This window comes from Mus musculus, chromosome 2, assembly GCF_000001635.26.
Source record: "Mus musculus strain C57BL/6J chromosome 2, GRCm38.p6 C57BL/6J".
NCBI classification, from domain to species: Eukaryota; Metazoa; Chordata; class Mammalia; order Rodentia; family Muridae; genus Mus; species Mus musculus.
The window spans coordinates 73,156,061-73,171,011 of NC_000068.7; the positions used below are offsets into that span (position 1 = coordinate 73,156,061).

The 14,951-nt window shown below is 37.2% G+C and overlaps 1 protein-coding gene across 2 annotated transcripts in view; it reads right to left on the minus strand.

The window, feature by feature from the left end:
• Ola1 (Obg-like ATPase 1) overlaps positions 1–14,951 on the minus strand; it is a 121,647-nt gene that overhangs the window by 63,260 nt on the left and 43,436 nt on the right. For both annotated transcript variants that reach the window (NM_025942.2, NM_030091.1), the window contains exon 5: positions 678–853. In NM_025942.2, coding sequence (NP_080218.1) covers positions 678–853 — 176 coding nt within the window. The remainder of the gene's footprint in view (positions 1–677; positions 854–14,951) is intronic.

Genomic DNA, 14,951 nt, shown 5'->3' on the forward strand with positions numbered 1-14,951 from the left:
CTGTGAGCTAATGAGTACAGCTTTCCTGTCATGTCCAGAAGACACTGCCTCACACCAGTCCTCTCTCCCAACCCAAGGAATATTTTATACCCATTTTCCATTTTCTTCTCTATCCTAACCCTCATGTACCTCATTAGCTACCTCTCCACTCTCTACCATGTATAAGTAGGAAATGAGCACAGGAAATAGGAGGTAAAGCACACCAAGGAAACTGGCAGTGCACATATCTTCCAGTCCCAAGTCAAACTGTTTTTACTCTTACTTGTTGATTGTGTCCCCAAATTCAGAAGGCAAGTGTAGGATCTTTCTTTCCTTCCTTCTCAAGAAAAGTCAAAGTTTATTAAAAGAAGACAATTGTATTAGAGTTTAAAAGAATACCCCTAAGGTAGGCAGCTGTGAATCTCAGCAGCTGCCTGGAGGAAGAGAACACAGGAGAGAAACAAAGACGTCACAGAAATCAGCTGCATGGCATAAAGAGGGGAGCGTCAGAGGAAGTAAGAAAGCCCAGAGTTTCAGTAAAGGCCTGCTTACAACAGAAATACAAAAAAGAAACATGCTCTTTTGATTTTTTATTTTATTCTAAAGTTCAGTAACAATATAAAATAGTTCATGTGCTTATTTTTAAACTGAGAACAGCATACTTAAGTGTTTCCTGAGAGCTATAAATGCTTACTTACATACTCGGGCTTCAGTTTCTTGTCGCCTCCCCTCACGGCCACCTTCTCTAGTTTGTCTAGAATGGGCCCAATCATCTCCTCGTCCTTCAGCTGGAGCTCCTCGTGAATTATCTCTATGTCTCGGATGGGATCTACACTTCCTTCAACATGCGTGATATCATCGTCTTCAAAAGCACCTACAATGAATGAAAAATGGATTCAATTAACAGATGATATAGAAGGTGATCGTAATCACAGTAACAGAGTGGAGGACTTTCAGACATTGCGCAAACTGCTACCGAGTTCTTAACTCTTCTCAAGCAGGCCATAGCACTTCTCTCCATCGGGTAATACTTAACAAATAACCACAGACATAGTAGTTCAAGAGCGTCAACATTTAAAAAACTGACAAGTAAAATAGGAAAACAAAATTTTATTCCAGAACTACTGGTTGCTCTCAAGTTTGGCATATAAGAGATACTGAATGCAAGGCACGAAAGCCTCAAGTTTTAAACTGCACTATTAGGGTTTCCAAGGGAAACCAGATTTGGGGGGGTGGGGGGCTCAAATCATCTGGCAGACCTCTTCTCTGCTTCAATCTACTTTATCACTGTGGTTCTGACGGTGATTAGATAATGAACCACTCAGACACACAATTTACACAGCAGCTAATTTCATCGGCCTGATTTGAGGGTATGGTTTTTAGGGGGCTATCAAAGAAGCAGATGAAGGTGCATTTGTCATATATGAGTGACAACCATTCACACTATCTGAACAAAATGGTACTGGCCCTTATTAGAAACACATGCTATTATCACATATTTAAAGTGCAGTTGAAGCCATAATTTCAAATTGCCAACTAGAAACATAAGGGTAAAACAACCAGATATTACTGAAGCATGTGTACTGACTTTATGCCCTTCTGAAGACATAATGTGGCAACATAATTCTATTGGGATTTACTCAAATTACCAGATAAAGAACAGTATCACATAAAAAAATGAATAAATGCTATGAAATATTATAAACAGAAAGCAGTGATACAGGTACAAAACAATAAACACTTATAAACAAATTAATTTCATAAAAATCATCTACTTGATTATATGACCTAAGAGGTATTTTAGACAGAAGCATTATAGAAATCATGAGTTAGTATAAATTTGATAAAGAAACAACAGCAAATATAGTTAATTTTTATGCAACATAGTCTAGGATATTCTTGTTATGAGTTATAAAGAGTTCTAAATTGCAACTGCCTAGTATTTTTAAAAGTCATTTTTAATACTAATGTCCACTGTTCAGTAGTAAGCCATAAAATATAGGTATTTAAATATTTAAGTGCTTTAAGTATTGAACTGGTATATTAGATGATGTCAAGTTCATATGAACAAAATAATCAAAAAACAAAAACAAAAACTAAGTCTCCTAAGTTGGTGTATTTCTTACTAAACACAACCGACACATAAGCCCCGCCCGCCCGCCCACCCACCCGCCCGAGGGAACAATGCTCTTTCTTGCCATGATTGACTTTACAAAGAGACAAGAGGGCAGCACATGCAGCACCCAGCTCAGAGACAGACGGCCCAGGCACACAGGAAGCCCTGGTTTGCTCTCCAAGAGTGCTTAAACTAGGTGTATTGGGACACACCAGCAACCTTAGTACTCATGGGGCAGAAATAAGAACATCAAAGGTTCAAGGTCATGTCTAAGGACACAGTAAAGAAGAACAAACTGTATCGTCCCGCAGAGTGAGAAGTACCCTGAACAGCTGTCTTTCTATAGAGGCTGACGGCTGCACTGACTCAACAGCACCCCAGAAAGCTGAGCACCCAGTATCGACAGCACGGGGGTGCAATAGGCACATGAGAGCATTTCCTACTTTACTGCAGGAAGAAGGAAATATTGGATGAAAACTAAAGCGGTAGCTGGACCTTCACAAATGCCAAGTGTGTTTACCAGAGTGGGGTGGGATGAGATGCACGCAAGCAGGGGAAACAGGCTTGAAATGAAGATGTTATTAAAGCAAACATGACAGGATTGCTGGGTAAGAAATCCTTGTGGTGGAATCCAATTTAGACCTAGTTTTAAAAATGGAGATTTGTTGTATTTAACACACACACACACACACACACACACACACACACACACACACACGGTTGGGCACAACATACAGATATTATGATTTTTCTTGTTCTGGCTAATTACTGTAAGATCAAAATTGTAACTAAGCTTAAGATACTATTTTGAAAATTAAACTTCTTTATTGTGTTTTAGAAAAGAGTAGCTTGTTTTTATAAAAACTGTTCTTTGTGGAAAGTTTAAGTGAGACAAACTGATAAAGCAGCTTAAATTAACATTGATCCTATGCTTCTAACAGAATTTCAAACACCAGGTTCCTCTCCAGTATCTGCTTGGATAAAATTGAGGGTTGTAATTAAGAAACTACCACTTAAATTTTCCTAATGCATTTACTGGAGGGATGTTGTTAAATAATCACTATAGTTACTGGCCTCTATATAAATAGACAATTGTATAAGATATTTTTCACTGAGTGTCATAAAAGTTATTTCTTTTCAGTCCCTCCCTCTCTTCCTATCAATGTTTGCTCCCAGACTTCCTTTTACTTATCAAGACCATAAGCTATTATGTCTCTCTCCTGTATTAGTACTTCTACCATTTCAAGAATTCTTTCCCTTAAACATTTCAGTAAATTTAAAATTCTCTATTAAATCAAATATGTCACTCATTCCAGGACATTAATCTCATTCTAGTTACAGCTCTCCTTCCCCTAGTTCAAAGCCGAACATTCTGAAAGCACTGTCTATGACTGCCAATCCTCCACGTCTTACTTAACCTTCTTGTCATTCAGACCATGTGCCTCCATTACAGCAAGGATCACAGGCACTGGCCAGGAACAGCAGCAACCCATGGATTCCTAGTATTTGAGAAGTGGAAACAGAAGGTATGAGTTTGAGGTTCTGACTGCTCTGTCAGAGGACCCAGGTTCAATTCTCGGCACCCACATGGCAGCTCACACCTGTCTGTAACTCCAGTGCCAGAGCTTCTGACACCTCACACAGACATACATGCAGGCAAAATGCCAATGCACATGAAATAAAAATAAATTATTTTATAAATGAAAGTTGAAATGAACAATGCTTAGTGACAAGAAGTTACTCTGAAGAATAGAAGATAAGCATTTGCTTCTCAGATAGAGGGAGATGATAGGAGTTATAGATAGATATCAGAGTTAAGCGTGGACTTCCTTGTCAGTCAGCAGGAAGTCAGCATGGCTCTTATGCCAGTGAGTGATGAGTCTGAAGAGCACTGTTAAAGACTAAGCAGGAATAGGAACTGCACTCCAAACACTGTAAGAATCTCAATGGATATTAAGAAGAGATGTAAAGTGACAGATACAGAAAACAACTTCATCTGGACATGAACAGTAATGGAGTCAGTGGAAGGCAGAAAGAAGAGAGATCACCATGAAGTTTCAAGCCAAAGGATTTTTATGTGAATTACTGTAAAGCCAATATATATAAATTTAAATGCTTAAACCAGGTACAAAGCCAAAGGTATTATATAACCAAAATGCATACGTGCAAGGACAGCAGTTCTCAACCTGTGGGTCACAACTCCTTTGGCAATCCTCAGTCTTCAAAACTATTTACAATTCATGGCAGTAGCAAAATTATAGTTCTGAAGTAGCAATGAAAATAATGTGACGGTTGGGGTCAGCACACCATGAGGAACTGTATGAAAGGGTGCAGCACTGGAAGGTTGAGAAGCAAAAAGATAAGAAACACCACACAGCATATAGTCCTATTAATTCAGCATCAAGACATTTGTACAGTGGACTGTTTCACTTTACATTCCAGGTTCTTTCAAAGTAATTAGCAAGTGTCCTAAAAAATCTACATTCTGATTCATTCCTAATAAAACCACTAGAAAGTTAGGAAGCCACACCTTGAAAGGTTAAGAAGACATATTACAAAAATGCTTTCATTTTTAAGTCAACATATAAAGTGGTGAGCTCATTATGGTCCTGTGGTCCCCTGCCTGCTTACCGTTTTCTCTGCTTTCATTTATTATTTGTATATGAGTGAGGGCACATAGATGCCACAGTACACATGTGGCAGTAAGGGAGAAATCTGTGGAGCAAGTCCTCTCTTTCCACCATCACATGCTACATTAGTTAATTTCCTATAGCTGTAAGGAAACACCACAACCACAGCAACCCACAGGAGGAAGGGGTTATTTGCTTACAGTTTCAGAAAGATGAGAGTTCGTTAACTTGCTAGCAGGGAAGTGTGGCAATAGGCAGGCATGATGACTAGAGCAGCAAGCTCAGAGCTCACATCTTAAACCACAGTCACAATGCAGAAAGAGTGACCCAGGAATGGCATCTGGCCTTTTAACTCTCAAAGCCTGCCTTTAGTGAGACACTTTCTCCAACAAGACCACACCTCTTAATCTTCCCCAAACTGCATTACCAACTTAGAACAAGTACTCAAATGTCAGGGACTATGGGGGACATTTCTCCTTTAAATTATCACACATGGGTTCTGGAGATCAAAGTTATGTTATCAGGCTTACCAACAAGTGATTTTACCCATTGAGCCATCTCACTGGCCATAGCTTTGTAACTGTTTTGATCAGTTTTAGGAATCAAACCCAGGGCCTCTGCATGCTGGGCAAGAGCCCCACTACTGTATTACTAGCCGTTCAGCTTAACTTTAATCTTGGGATCTTGAGCATACTAGGCAAGTATCTATCATTGAGCTACAGCGCCAGCCTTTTAAAGCAGATTTCTCATTAAATATAAAGTTGGAAATCAAGACAAGAATATAATATTTAAATTTTATCTTTTCAAAGTTCTAATCACATCTTCAAAATTCCATGTATGTCAAACCTCCATTTACAACTTCTTTATACTCTTCATTCTTTCTATCCTGGAACTCACTGCTGCCGAAGTTGGACTCAAACGCTTGCATTCCAGAAACACCCCCTCCTTAGCCTTCTGAGTAGCATAGTTAATAAATACTACAAGGCAGCGGCTTTTGTTCTTGTTTGATGGTACTAGGATCGAACCCAGAGAGACTCACATATTCCAAGAGGGCAAGTGCTTGGAGAGAGGTAAGCTTGCATGGGCAATTCTCTCACTATCTTTATGGCTTTATTCACAAACACTGGGAAATGCAAGGTACCATTTACTTTTCATAAATAACACAACAAAAGTGCTTCATTGAATAGAAGAGGAGAGGTAGTTGGGGGTAGGAGCAGTGAGCTATTTAGTGCATACTCTAAATGTTCTGACTTTAGAAGTGCAGTTTAAACCCCAGCTTAGAGGTCCACTGAAATTCTAGCCATGATCTATGAAAAAGACCTACCTTGACAAGAAAGCAGATTGTAATTCACAGCTAGACCTCAGAATTTGTAATTCTTAACTATGGATTATATAAAATAACTATTTTAAATTACAAAAGGAAAGACAAGCACTTTAATGTGTTCTGTTTACTTTTAAAAGTCCATTCATGGGGCTGGAAAGAGCCCAGCACATAAAGTGCTTGCTGCTTGAGTGTGAGAACTTGAGTTCAGATTCCCGGCACTTAGGTGAAAACGGGGCATAGCTGCACCTGCCTGTGACTATGTGCAAGCCAGGAGGAAAAGGGAGAGGAGATGGACCCCATAGTCTTGCTGGCTAACTAGTCTAACCAAACACTACAAGCTCCAAGTTCAGTGAGAGATCATACCTCAAAAAATAAGGTGGAGAATGATCAGGAAGGAAACCTGACAGCAGTCTTTAACCTCCACATTGGAAACACACGCATACACTCACATGTGAATATGTACACATACATACTAATAAATAAGTACTTCATTTGTCTTATTTAAGAATATCAGGGAACAAAGCTCATTGAAGAAAACAAAGAAATAAAGAAGATTAACAAAATTCTCTTTTAAATGCAATTTTAAGTCTTAATCTTCAAGGTCTAAAATACTTGAAAAGTTGTGTCACTCAAATTATAATTACTTTGGATAGCTATATTTATAATCTTTGAAAACGAAAATATTTTATAACCAGAAATATAAAGTCAGGTAATAAACTGCTAATCACTTAACACAAAAGCATGCACGGAGCAGCATAACTGGGTTGGATGGGTTGTCCTTAGGCAAAATAACTAACAAAGGACGGGAGATGAGACTCCAGCCTGCCTGCTCTGCAAAAAAGCCCTGGGTTTGAGCCCCAGCACCTCATAACTCTTTCACTTTCCGGGGGAAAACCTATTATTTGAGATCCTGCAAAAAGTTTGTGCACATAAGACATGTACGCAAGCACAAACGTCTGCTGTCTACTCTACAGGCTAACCACTCTCTGGTGGAACAGGAATCCCACTGTGGGTAGCTGGAGTAAGCTGCATTTGCCTTAGTTCTTTCTTCTTACTCTTGTTTCTCTTCCAGCATAGGGAAAAGATCTAAAACCAAATGTTGGCAAGGAGGAAGAAAATTATCACTCCACTTATATATTCAAGAACTGATATGAGTTCTCAAAACCCTTTGTGATGGAGCTGGAGAGATGGCTCAGTGTAAAGAGCACTGGCTGCTCTTGCAGATGACACATTTGGTTCCCAGCACCCACATGGCTTACAACTGTCTGTAAACCCAGTTCCAGGGGATTTGATGCCCTCTTCTGACTTCTGAAGGTACCAGGCACTCACATGGTACACATACACACATGCAGGCAAAACACTCAAACACATAAAGTAAAACATTTTAAATGTAGTAAAACAAAATGAACACGTCACTGATTTTGAGAGGCCAATCTAAAACTAAACAAATCAACTGATTCACATAGGGCTTTGGCACCAAACAGTTAATTAACTTATAAGGAAGCAATCAAAACTGCTGTATTAAAATAATCCACATCTTAAGACAAATAGGTATTTAATATAAGACAGAATAATAAAGTGGGTCAGTTGAGTTCCAAGAGCTAAAAAAAACAAAAATCTTTATTATTTTCTCCTAACTCTAAGAATTCATTAAAATTAAAAACAACATACTTTTAATCAATGAATCAAAGCATTGGGTAAGAGAGATGAGACAAAAAGAAACAGATATAAAAATATAAACTCTGTTTAAAATGGAAGCTTCTCCTGGTATAGCCATAAGCAAATAGTGCCTTTGATTTTGAGTAACACCACTTAACTGCCACGAAGGAAGACATTACAATCCATAACACAAGTTTTCAAATGTACAGAACACCAGAAAATTCTGCCTAACAGTTAAATTAGTACTATACTTATACTGTAGATAATTATACAATCATACTATTTAAGAAATCCTTAAAGTTGCTTAAAAGTTATGAATCATAATTCAGAGTCAACACCTGTAGTTAATTATGCTCAAGGATTTTACATGTTTAGTTGCTGTAACACAGCAACTCTTTCCAAAAAAGAAAAGAAGTTCCTTAATGAGGACAGGACTCGCTCCTCAGCAAGACTCCCTGCCTGCTCTACAACATATTACTAGATACTTTACATGTACAGCAGTAGACTCGGTATTTTACTGAGGTCACCTGACTTCCAATGCTGGGCTACTTTTGCTCTACTGAACCATTCCACTCGCTACCTAACTTCTAAAACACATGTGTCTTCTCTCTGTAGAAAAAGCCTCTCTAACTTTATCTTCACCATCTTCAAATCCTCAGCTGAAGCCAAACTCTTGGATCAGACAGAATCCTTAATCCTGAGAGTCCCTCAGGTTTGTCCCTATGTCTCCCTCCTCCTGCTCCTCCTGCTCCTCCTGAGCAGCTTACTGTCTTCTAGTCACATTCTGCTAAAAATCAGATATTTTTAACTGTTACACATTTCCCCCTCAATTTAATATCATTTTTCTTACCCACTAACCAAAGTCTTTGTAAACTTGACTTTATTTAACACCTGACTATTCATCTAGTTTCATGTCATGTTTATAATGAGAGCCTAAGTGCTCGATTGTGATCATTAAGTCTCCCAAGCTACAAGTCAGGGTTGATAGAGAGCTCCCAGGTAGAGGAACATGGAGCTACTTAATTTAAGAATGGGTGTAGCCTTGTTTTGATGCAAGCTGGCATGGATCATTCAGACAGAGTGTAAGTGAGCAAGTGAGAAAAATCACAAGAGCACTTCTGTGGAAGTGTACACAGGTGTTTCATAACCTAAGAGATTGTAACCCAGCACTACCAGTCACAAAATTCAGAGGTGAAGAGAAATTACAAGGACTTTGGTGAATCTACTAATTTATGTGTTTGGTATGCTTAGCAATTGGCTTCCTTGTAATATTTGTTAAATATTTTAATGTGTGCTACAAATTTTATCTTTTGCTGTTTTAGCTTCTAACATTTATAGTTCTGCTTTGGGATTATTTATTTATTCTCAACACGAATAACTGCATTAAGAATTTGTTCATTCATTGATTCTCTAATTCATTATTTTACCTTTTACCAAAGTGTCTGTATGTCAGCTCTGAGCAAGACACAGGTGAAAAGTGGAAAGACAGTCAACATGCAGTCTTCAAAATCAGGTAGCTAGGAACAGAACCATATGCTTCAATGTTTAATGTGCATGTTACAAGTCATAGGAATAGAGTGGGCATATTATTATAGTGATTTAAATAAAGGGTATGGCCAGAGAAAGCACTGTTGAGGAGATTTCATTTCAGTGAGACTAAGGCTATGAAAAATCCTGTGTGGATTTGCTGTGGCATGTTAGAAGAGAAAGAATATTCTCAGCAGAAACATGAATTAGAGTGTAGAAAATGAAGGATGGGAAGGCTGAGTTTCAAAGTGGGCTACTATGGCACCAACGCTAGAAAATGTAACACTCAGATTTGCTGCTCAGTCTATTTACAGAATGGCAGGCAGTTCCTGTGGCCACTTTATTCAATGCACACAGCAATGGCAGTAAAAACCTATTTCCACTTTCACTGCTTTTTTTCTCCACCTTAGAATATTACTCATCAGAAGTATTTAAAACTGATTTTCTCAGAAGCCATACTTAGAATATGGCTTAGGACAGTTTACTCAAAAATTATCTTATTGCATTTTATTCCAAGTAAATCTCCATTATTCTCTTATGAGTCAGAGATGGCAGAGAATTCTTAGATCTTAATTCAACAAGGGTTGCCTTGTTGCTGAGGGAGATCAAGCTATGCATTTTAAGGATGAATGTGACTTTTTTGTTTTGTTTTGATTCTCATGTGTACAGCCTGCGTGCTGGGATGGAATATGTATACCATCATAAAAATACACATCTTAAAAGATATTTTTTTCTACAAGTGCCTATTGGATATTGGGTAAAAAGAGTACCAGAAGCTAAAGGCACTTCTCCAAGACAAGGACTGGAGTAGGCACTGCCAAGCAGCTTCCGTGACTCTGAGCTAAGTCATTTCAAAAGTGTAGACCCCAAAAAAGCACATAAGGTAACCAAGAGCACAGGGTAAGATGAGGCACAGAGCCTGGACAATGAGAAATTCCATGAGAAACGATCCAATCCGAACCACCCCAACTATGAAACTAAACTACACGAGTGTTTAAGAATGAATGGCCCCTCAAGTTCACCAAAAAAGGGCAGGAACACACAATGGAAAAGAAGCTGAGAAATGTCCAAGCTACCATGAAGAAAACAGCTTCCAAGAAGAGCTCAGCCCCTTTGTTCTCCTTTGCATAATAAAACCTTTATAGAAAGGAGGAAAAAACTGATAACAATTTCTGCTCTTCAAGATATTTACAATTTTATAGGAAAAACAGACCAGCACATAAATGTAAGATAATAAATTTAGGATCAAGGATAACAAGGAAGAATCAGTATGTACTACAAGTTGATAGAGAAAAACAACCTCAAGGTTTCAAACTGGAAAACAAGTGTTATATGGATGCAATATAAAATTTAGATTCAGATTCTTAAACTGGTTTTGAAGGAAGTACAAATTATTTTTAGTGCCACATTTAAATGTATTGATGCTGTGAGAAGAGAGAAAATAGTGTTGCTATTGAAATTTGAAGCCGGTGTTTAAATGCTTGTAAACATGTAATAGCTAGAAATAAAAAAATGGCTATTAATTTTTAAAACAGGTATTTTACAGCATTTATTCAAAATATCAATTACTTTAAACTCAGTTTTCTAGTATTTGGCAGGGGGAATAGAGGAAAGAAACACACCGTTGACTTGGTATTGGAATAGGAGGATGACCACCATATCTACCTTACTTGGGTCCAAACAAAAAAAGCACCATGAAAGTAGTAGAAATCCCCAAACCAGGCAACATATATCGAAAAATGATTGTAGTCTGGGATACATGACTCACAGTTAGAAACTGGTAAATGAAACACGGGAGGAAGAGTAAAGACTAGAGAGACTAGGGACAATAAAGCAAGTGTGTCTTTTGGAAGCCAACTGTGTAAGTTGACATTCCCAATAGTCTTCCAACATAACCCACTCAAATTGGCCCAACAAGTAGGTACTGACCTTGAGAGACTTCTAGAAGCCTACTCTGTGAGATCTCACAAAAAACCATTACCACTGATTGTTAAGCCAAAGCAAGTACTCACCACCAGGTGGTGCCAAATCAAAGCCAGTACCAGAGCAACTCAGAAGGTCTGTACCTTGTGACATCATCCCCTCTAGCTAGTTCTACAGGTCTGCCTCTGCTATTTCATTCATTCACACAGCAAAAAAATGGCTCCATATTTTATGCAACTGGCACTTGTGGGCCCATATAGCACATCAAAGCACAGAAGGGGCAATTAGTGTATTATACTTTTGGAGGATAATAGTACAACTGGGTTTACTGAAGAGTAGTTATATGAATACATAGTTTAAAAAAATTGTACTCTATTCTACTTCATATGCAGCCTTTAACATAATTAGGGAGCTATAAATAAGACCATCGGGTACAAACATTCTGGAATAACCAAGACTTCCATCAGTTAGATATGAATACAACGAAGACTTCAAGCTTTCCCCAATGGCTGCAGTAAAAACTATGATCTTCATTCACTTTAGGGTCTTCAAAAATGAGAGGACACAACAGTGACCCAATTGAAAAGGGTTAAATACCCAAATTTCTACAGCACCAAACAGGGAGCTCTAGTGATAAGATAAAAGATTGTTCCACTTGCCCCCGAAGTGGGGGAATACAAATGTTTTTTTCTGAATTCCTTCAAAAGTTAGCTCAAATTTTCCAACGAAAGACTCTATGGCAAACGTGCTGACCTCCATGTCCATCCTATCCGCCCACCGTGAGATTTTTAGCACTGTCTGTAAGTTATACCTGTCAAGATCTGATGACTGTATGTTATGTATTCATCTGAACAGAACCACTACACTTAGTTACAGGCTATCATCAACCAATTCATTCTCTTGCTAAAATCAAGTCATCCAATTACTCCTTGACTAATCAAGGCTGTTTTGGCTTTTTCTTCTTTCAAAAGGTACTCAACAGCATAAACAGTTCACTTACAAGAGATGGAAAGGGACTAATCAGCAGAATTATTGTTTTGCTGCTACAATTTGCAGTATTTAAATTTAGTTGCTGATTGGACTGAAAGTTTTATGATATAGCATATGAAACTAGTTTAAAACAACTGATGCTGTGTGGCTATATTGTCTTGCCGTGTCCATACTGGTCTACTCTGTAGGAAACATTACCTAGTGTCGTTAAAATAAGGATATTTAAGCTAGGTTTCAGTGCACTTTCCCACATAGACTGGTTTTAAAAATAAAGGTGCCTGAAGAATTAATTCCTGAGCGTTATTCTAAAGTTAGCAACTATGTCTATCTACTCTTATAAACGTGTTTGTTACAGTGAATAAAAAACCCCAATCACAAGGAATATCCAATTACATTTATTTGACTTTACAAACTAAGATGACATCATTTGGTTATCATTTAAGAAAATAAGGTATCTAAAGTAAGTATATATTTTAAATAACTATGCTATCTACGTAAAAGTGAACACAGCATTTATAAAATGAAGAGTACTTTGTTGAAACTCTAGATGCACAGAAATTATAAAAAGACAAACATTAATACTGCTATACTTATCAGTATAAAAATTCTGAGAGAGTACCTAACAAGATGATTAAAGCAGAACTCTAACACATAATTTTAAATAGTTTTATATTATGGTTATACTCATTGTAAGTTATTTTCAGAAAAAGTATTTTTACACCTCGAATTTCGAAAGAAATAGCAAAAAGATTTTATGAGATGTAATGAGATACATTAACCAAAATAACAAATTTTCCTTTGTCATTTTACTATGTTATGCATTACTTTAACTATAAAATAATTGTATTTTCCAAAATGCTGTTACTTAAAAATGACTAGTTTATTTTTTAAAAATCTCAACAGTGAAAAAATTCTCTATACATTAAAACAATATTTATACTAATCATCAACTAGAACATAAACCACAGAAAGGGGAGGGAAAGCAACTGACAGAATTAAAACAAGTTCTGAGTTTTCTCTGTGTGTGCACATATAAAAAAAAAAAACCATCGCATACACAATCCTAGCTAGGAAATAATTCCATATGGAATTACAAAAGCTGTAATTCCAGCACATGTACTAGGGTTAGCTAACTCAGATATAAAGATTTCAGAAAAGTCTTCATTTCACAAATGTGCTGACAAGGTCTGTAAGTACTAGCACATTTCAAATGAACTATTTATATATTTTTTAAATGCTACAATTTTAATATATTTTTAATTAAATCTGATTATGTTGAAATTCAAGGGAGCAAATAAATTTAAAAGCAGAGTAAATTAACAACAGAGCACTAATATTTTTTAACGATGAACAATTCTCAGAGCGGGCACACCTGCCAATACATTAAGAAAAGTAAAACCAACTACCAAGTGTAAATCAAATGCACAGCAGCCCTGACTTCTCAGGCCGCATTTCCAGAGTCCTTTGTGCTTTGTTTGGCGCCACAGCCCTTTAAGTTTTGTCTTCATAAAGCCCTAACTAGTTGTAATCATTTGCAGCCTAATTGTGGACATTTATCTGCTTTTCTTATGCATAGAACATAGCTATTAAAGCTGAATGGTGATGGTGTGAAGTATAGGTTAAATTGGGTGAAATTAAAGCAAATTACTCCGGGATGTGGAAATCTGAAAATAGAAACCACCAATGATTTGCAACCCTCTTGATGATCAGCTTCACAGAACCCTAAACGACAAGAAAACTTACATATTTTAAAGTTAACTAGGTTTTTAAAAATAATATGTATAAATGTATTTTTAACTGCATGTACTACTTATAATGGTGAAAAGATTATTTGTTTAACTCAGCTGCAATGTGAAAAAGATCTCAGACTCCTATTTTAAATAGCGCAGTTCATCTTTCAAATAAGGTTTCCTTTCCTTTATATAAATCTGTACTTATAAAATATGCTTAATTATATCAAATATGATACCATATTATTGTCAGCTAGGGATTAGCCCTAGATAAAAGTATTAATACTGGAGACAATATAAAATTGAAGTCATAATAACAAATGCAAATTAACAATGTAAGTACAAATGTATCTATATCCTGCTTGCACATATGCCAAATATAAATCGGCATGTGACTAGCATGAAGCCCTGCATGTGGAAGCCCAACAATGCCTGTAAAAGGTTAAAATATAAAAATTACATTTTCACTTATCTAAAATTGACTTGCAATGCTCTCTTCAGCAGCAAAGTAAAGCAGTACAAAAATTCTACCATGTCACAATTTATACCAGCTTACTTTAAAGCAGAAACAAATATGAGCAATGAAACTGATAATCATCTGATACTGAAGCTCAATAAGAAGCACACTGTAGGCATCTGGAGAGAGAAGTAAACAGCATGATGCACACTTTCAAGATGCTAACAGTCTAGGCAGGGAAATCAGAATAGGTACACATGGAACAGAGACACAGCTGCAAGAATGAACCTTCCTAAAGAGGGATTCTGAACTCCCAGATAGGAAGGAGAGGGCAAAAGCGGGCCAGAGAAAGCAGTTCACAGAACACATGGCCCCTGCAGGAGAAAATGGTGCTGCAGCTAAGCCAAGACAAGGGTGGAATGGACAAGGTACATTCAAGACACAAAAGTTCTGTCTCAGGAAATCCAGAACTGAAAGAGTATGCGAGAAAAAAAACATTCATTCTTAACAAGAAAGAGCCTTAAAAACTAGGGAGAAATAGGAACTCCAGGAAGGTGTGAGGCAGTAGCATAACCAAGTGCAATGACTTCAAATGGTGATCCCTCTAATTTCTCAA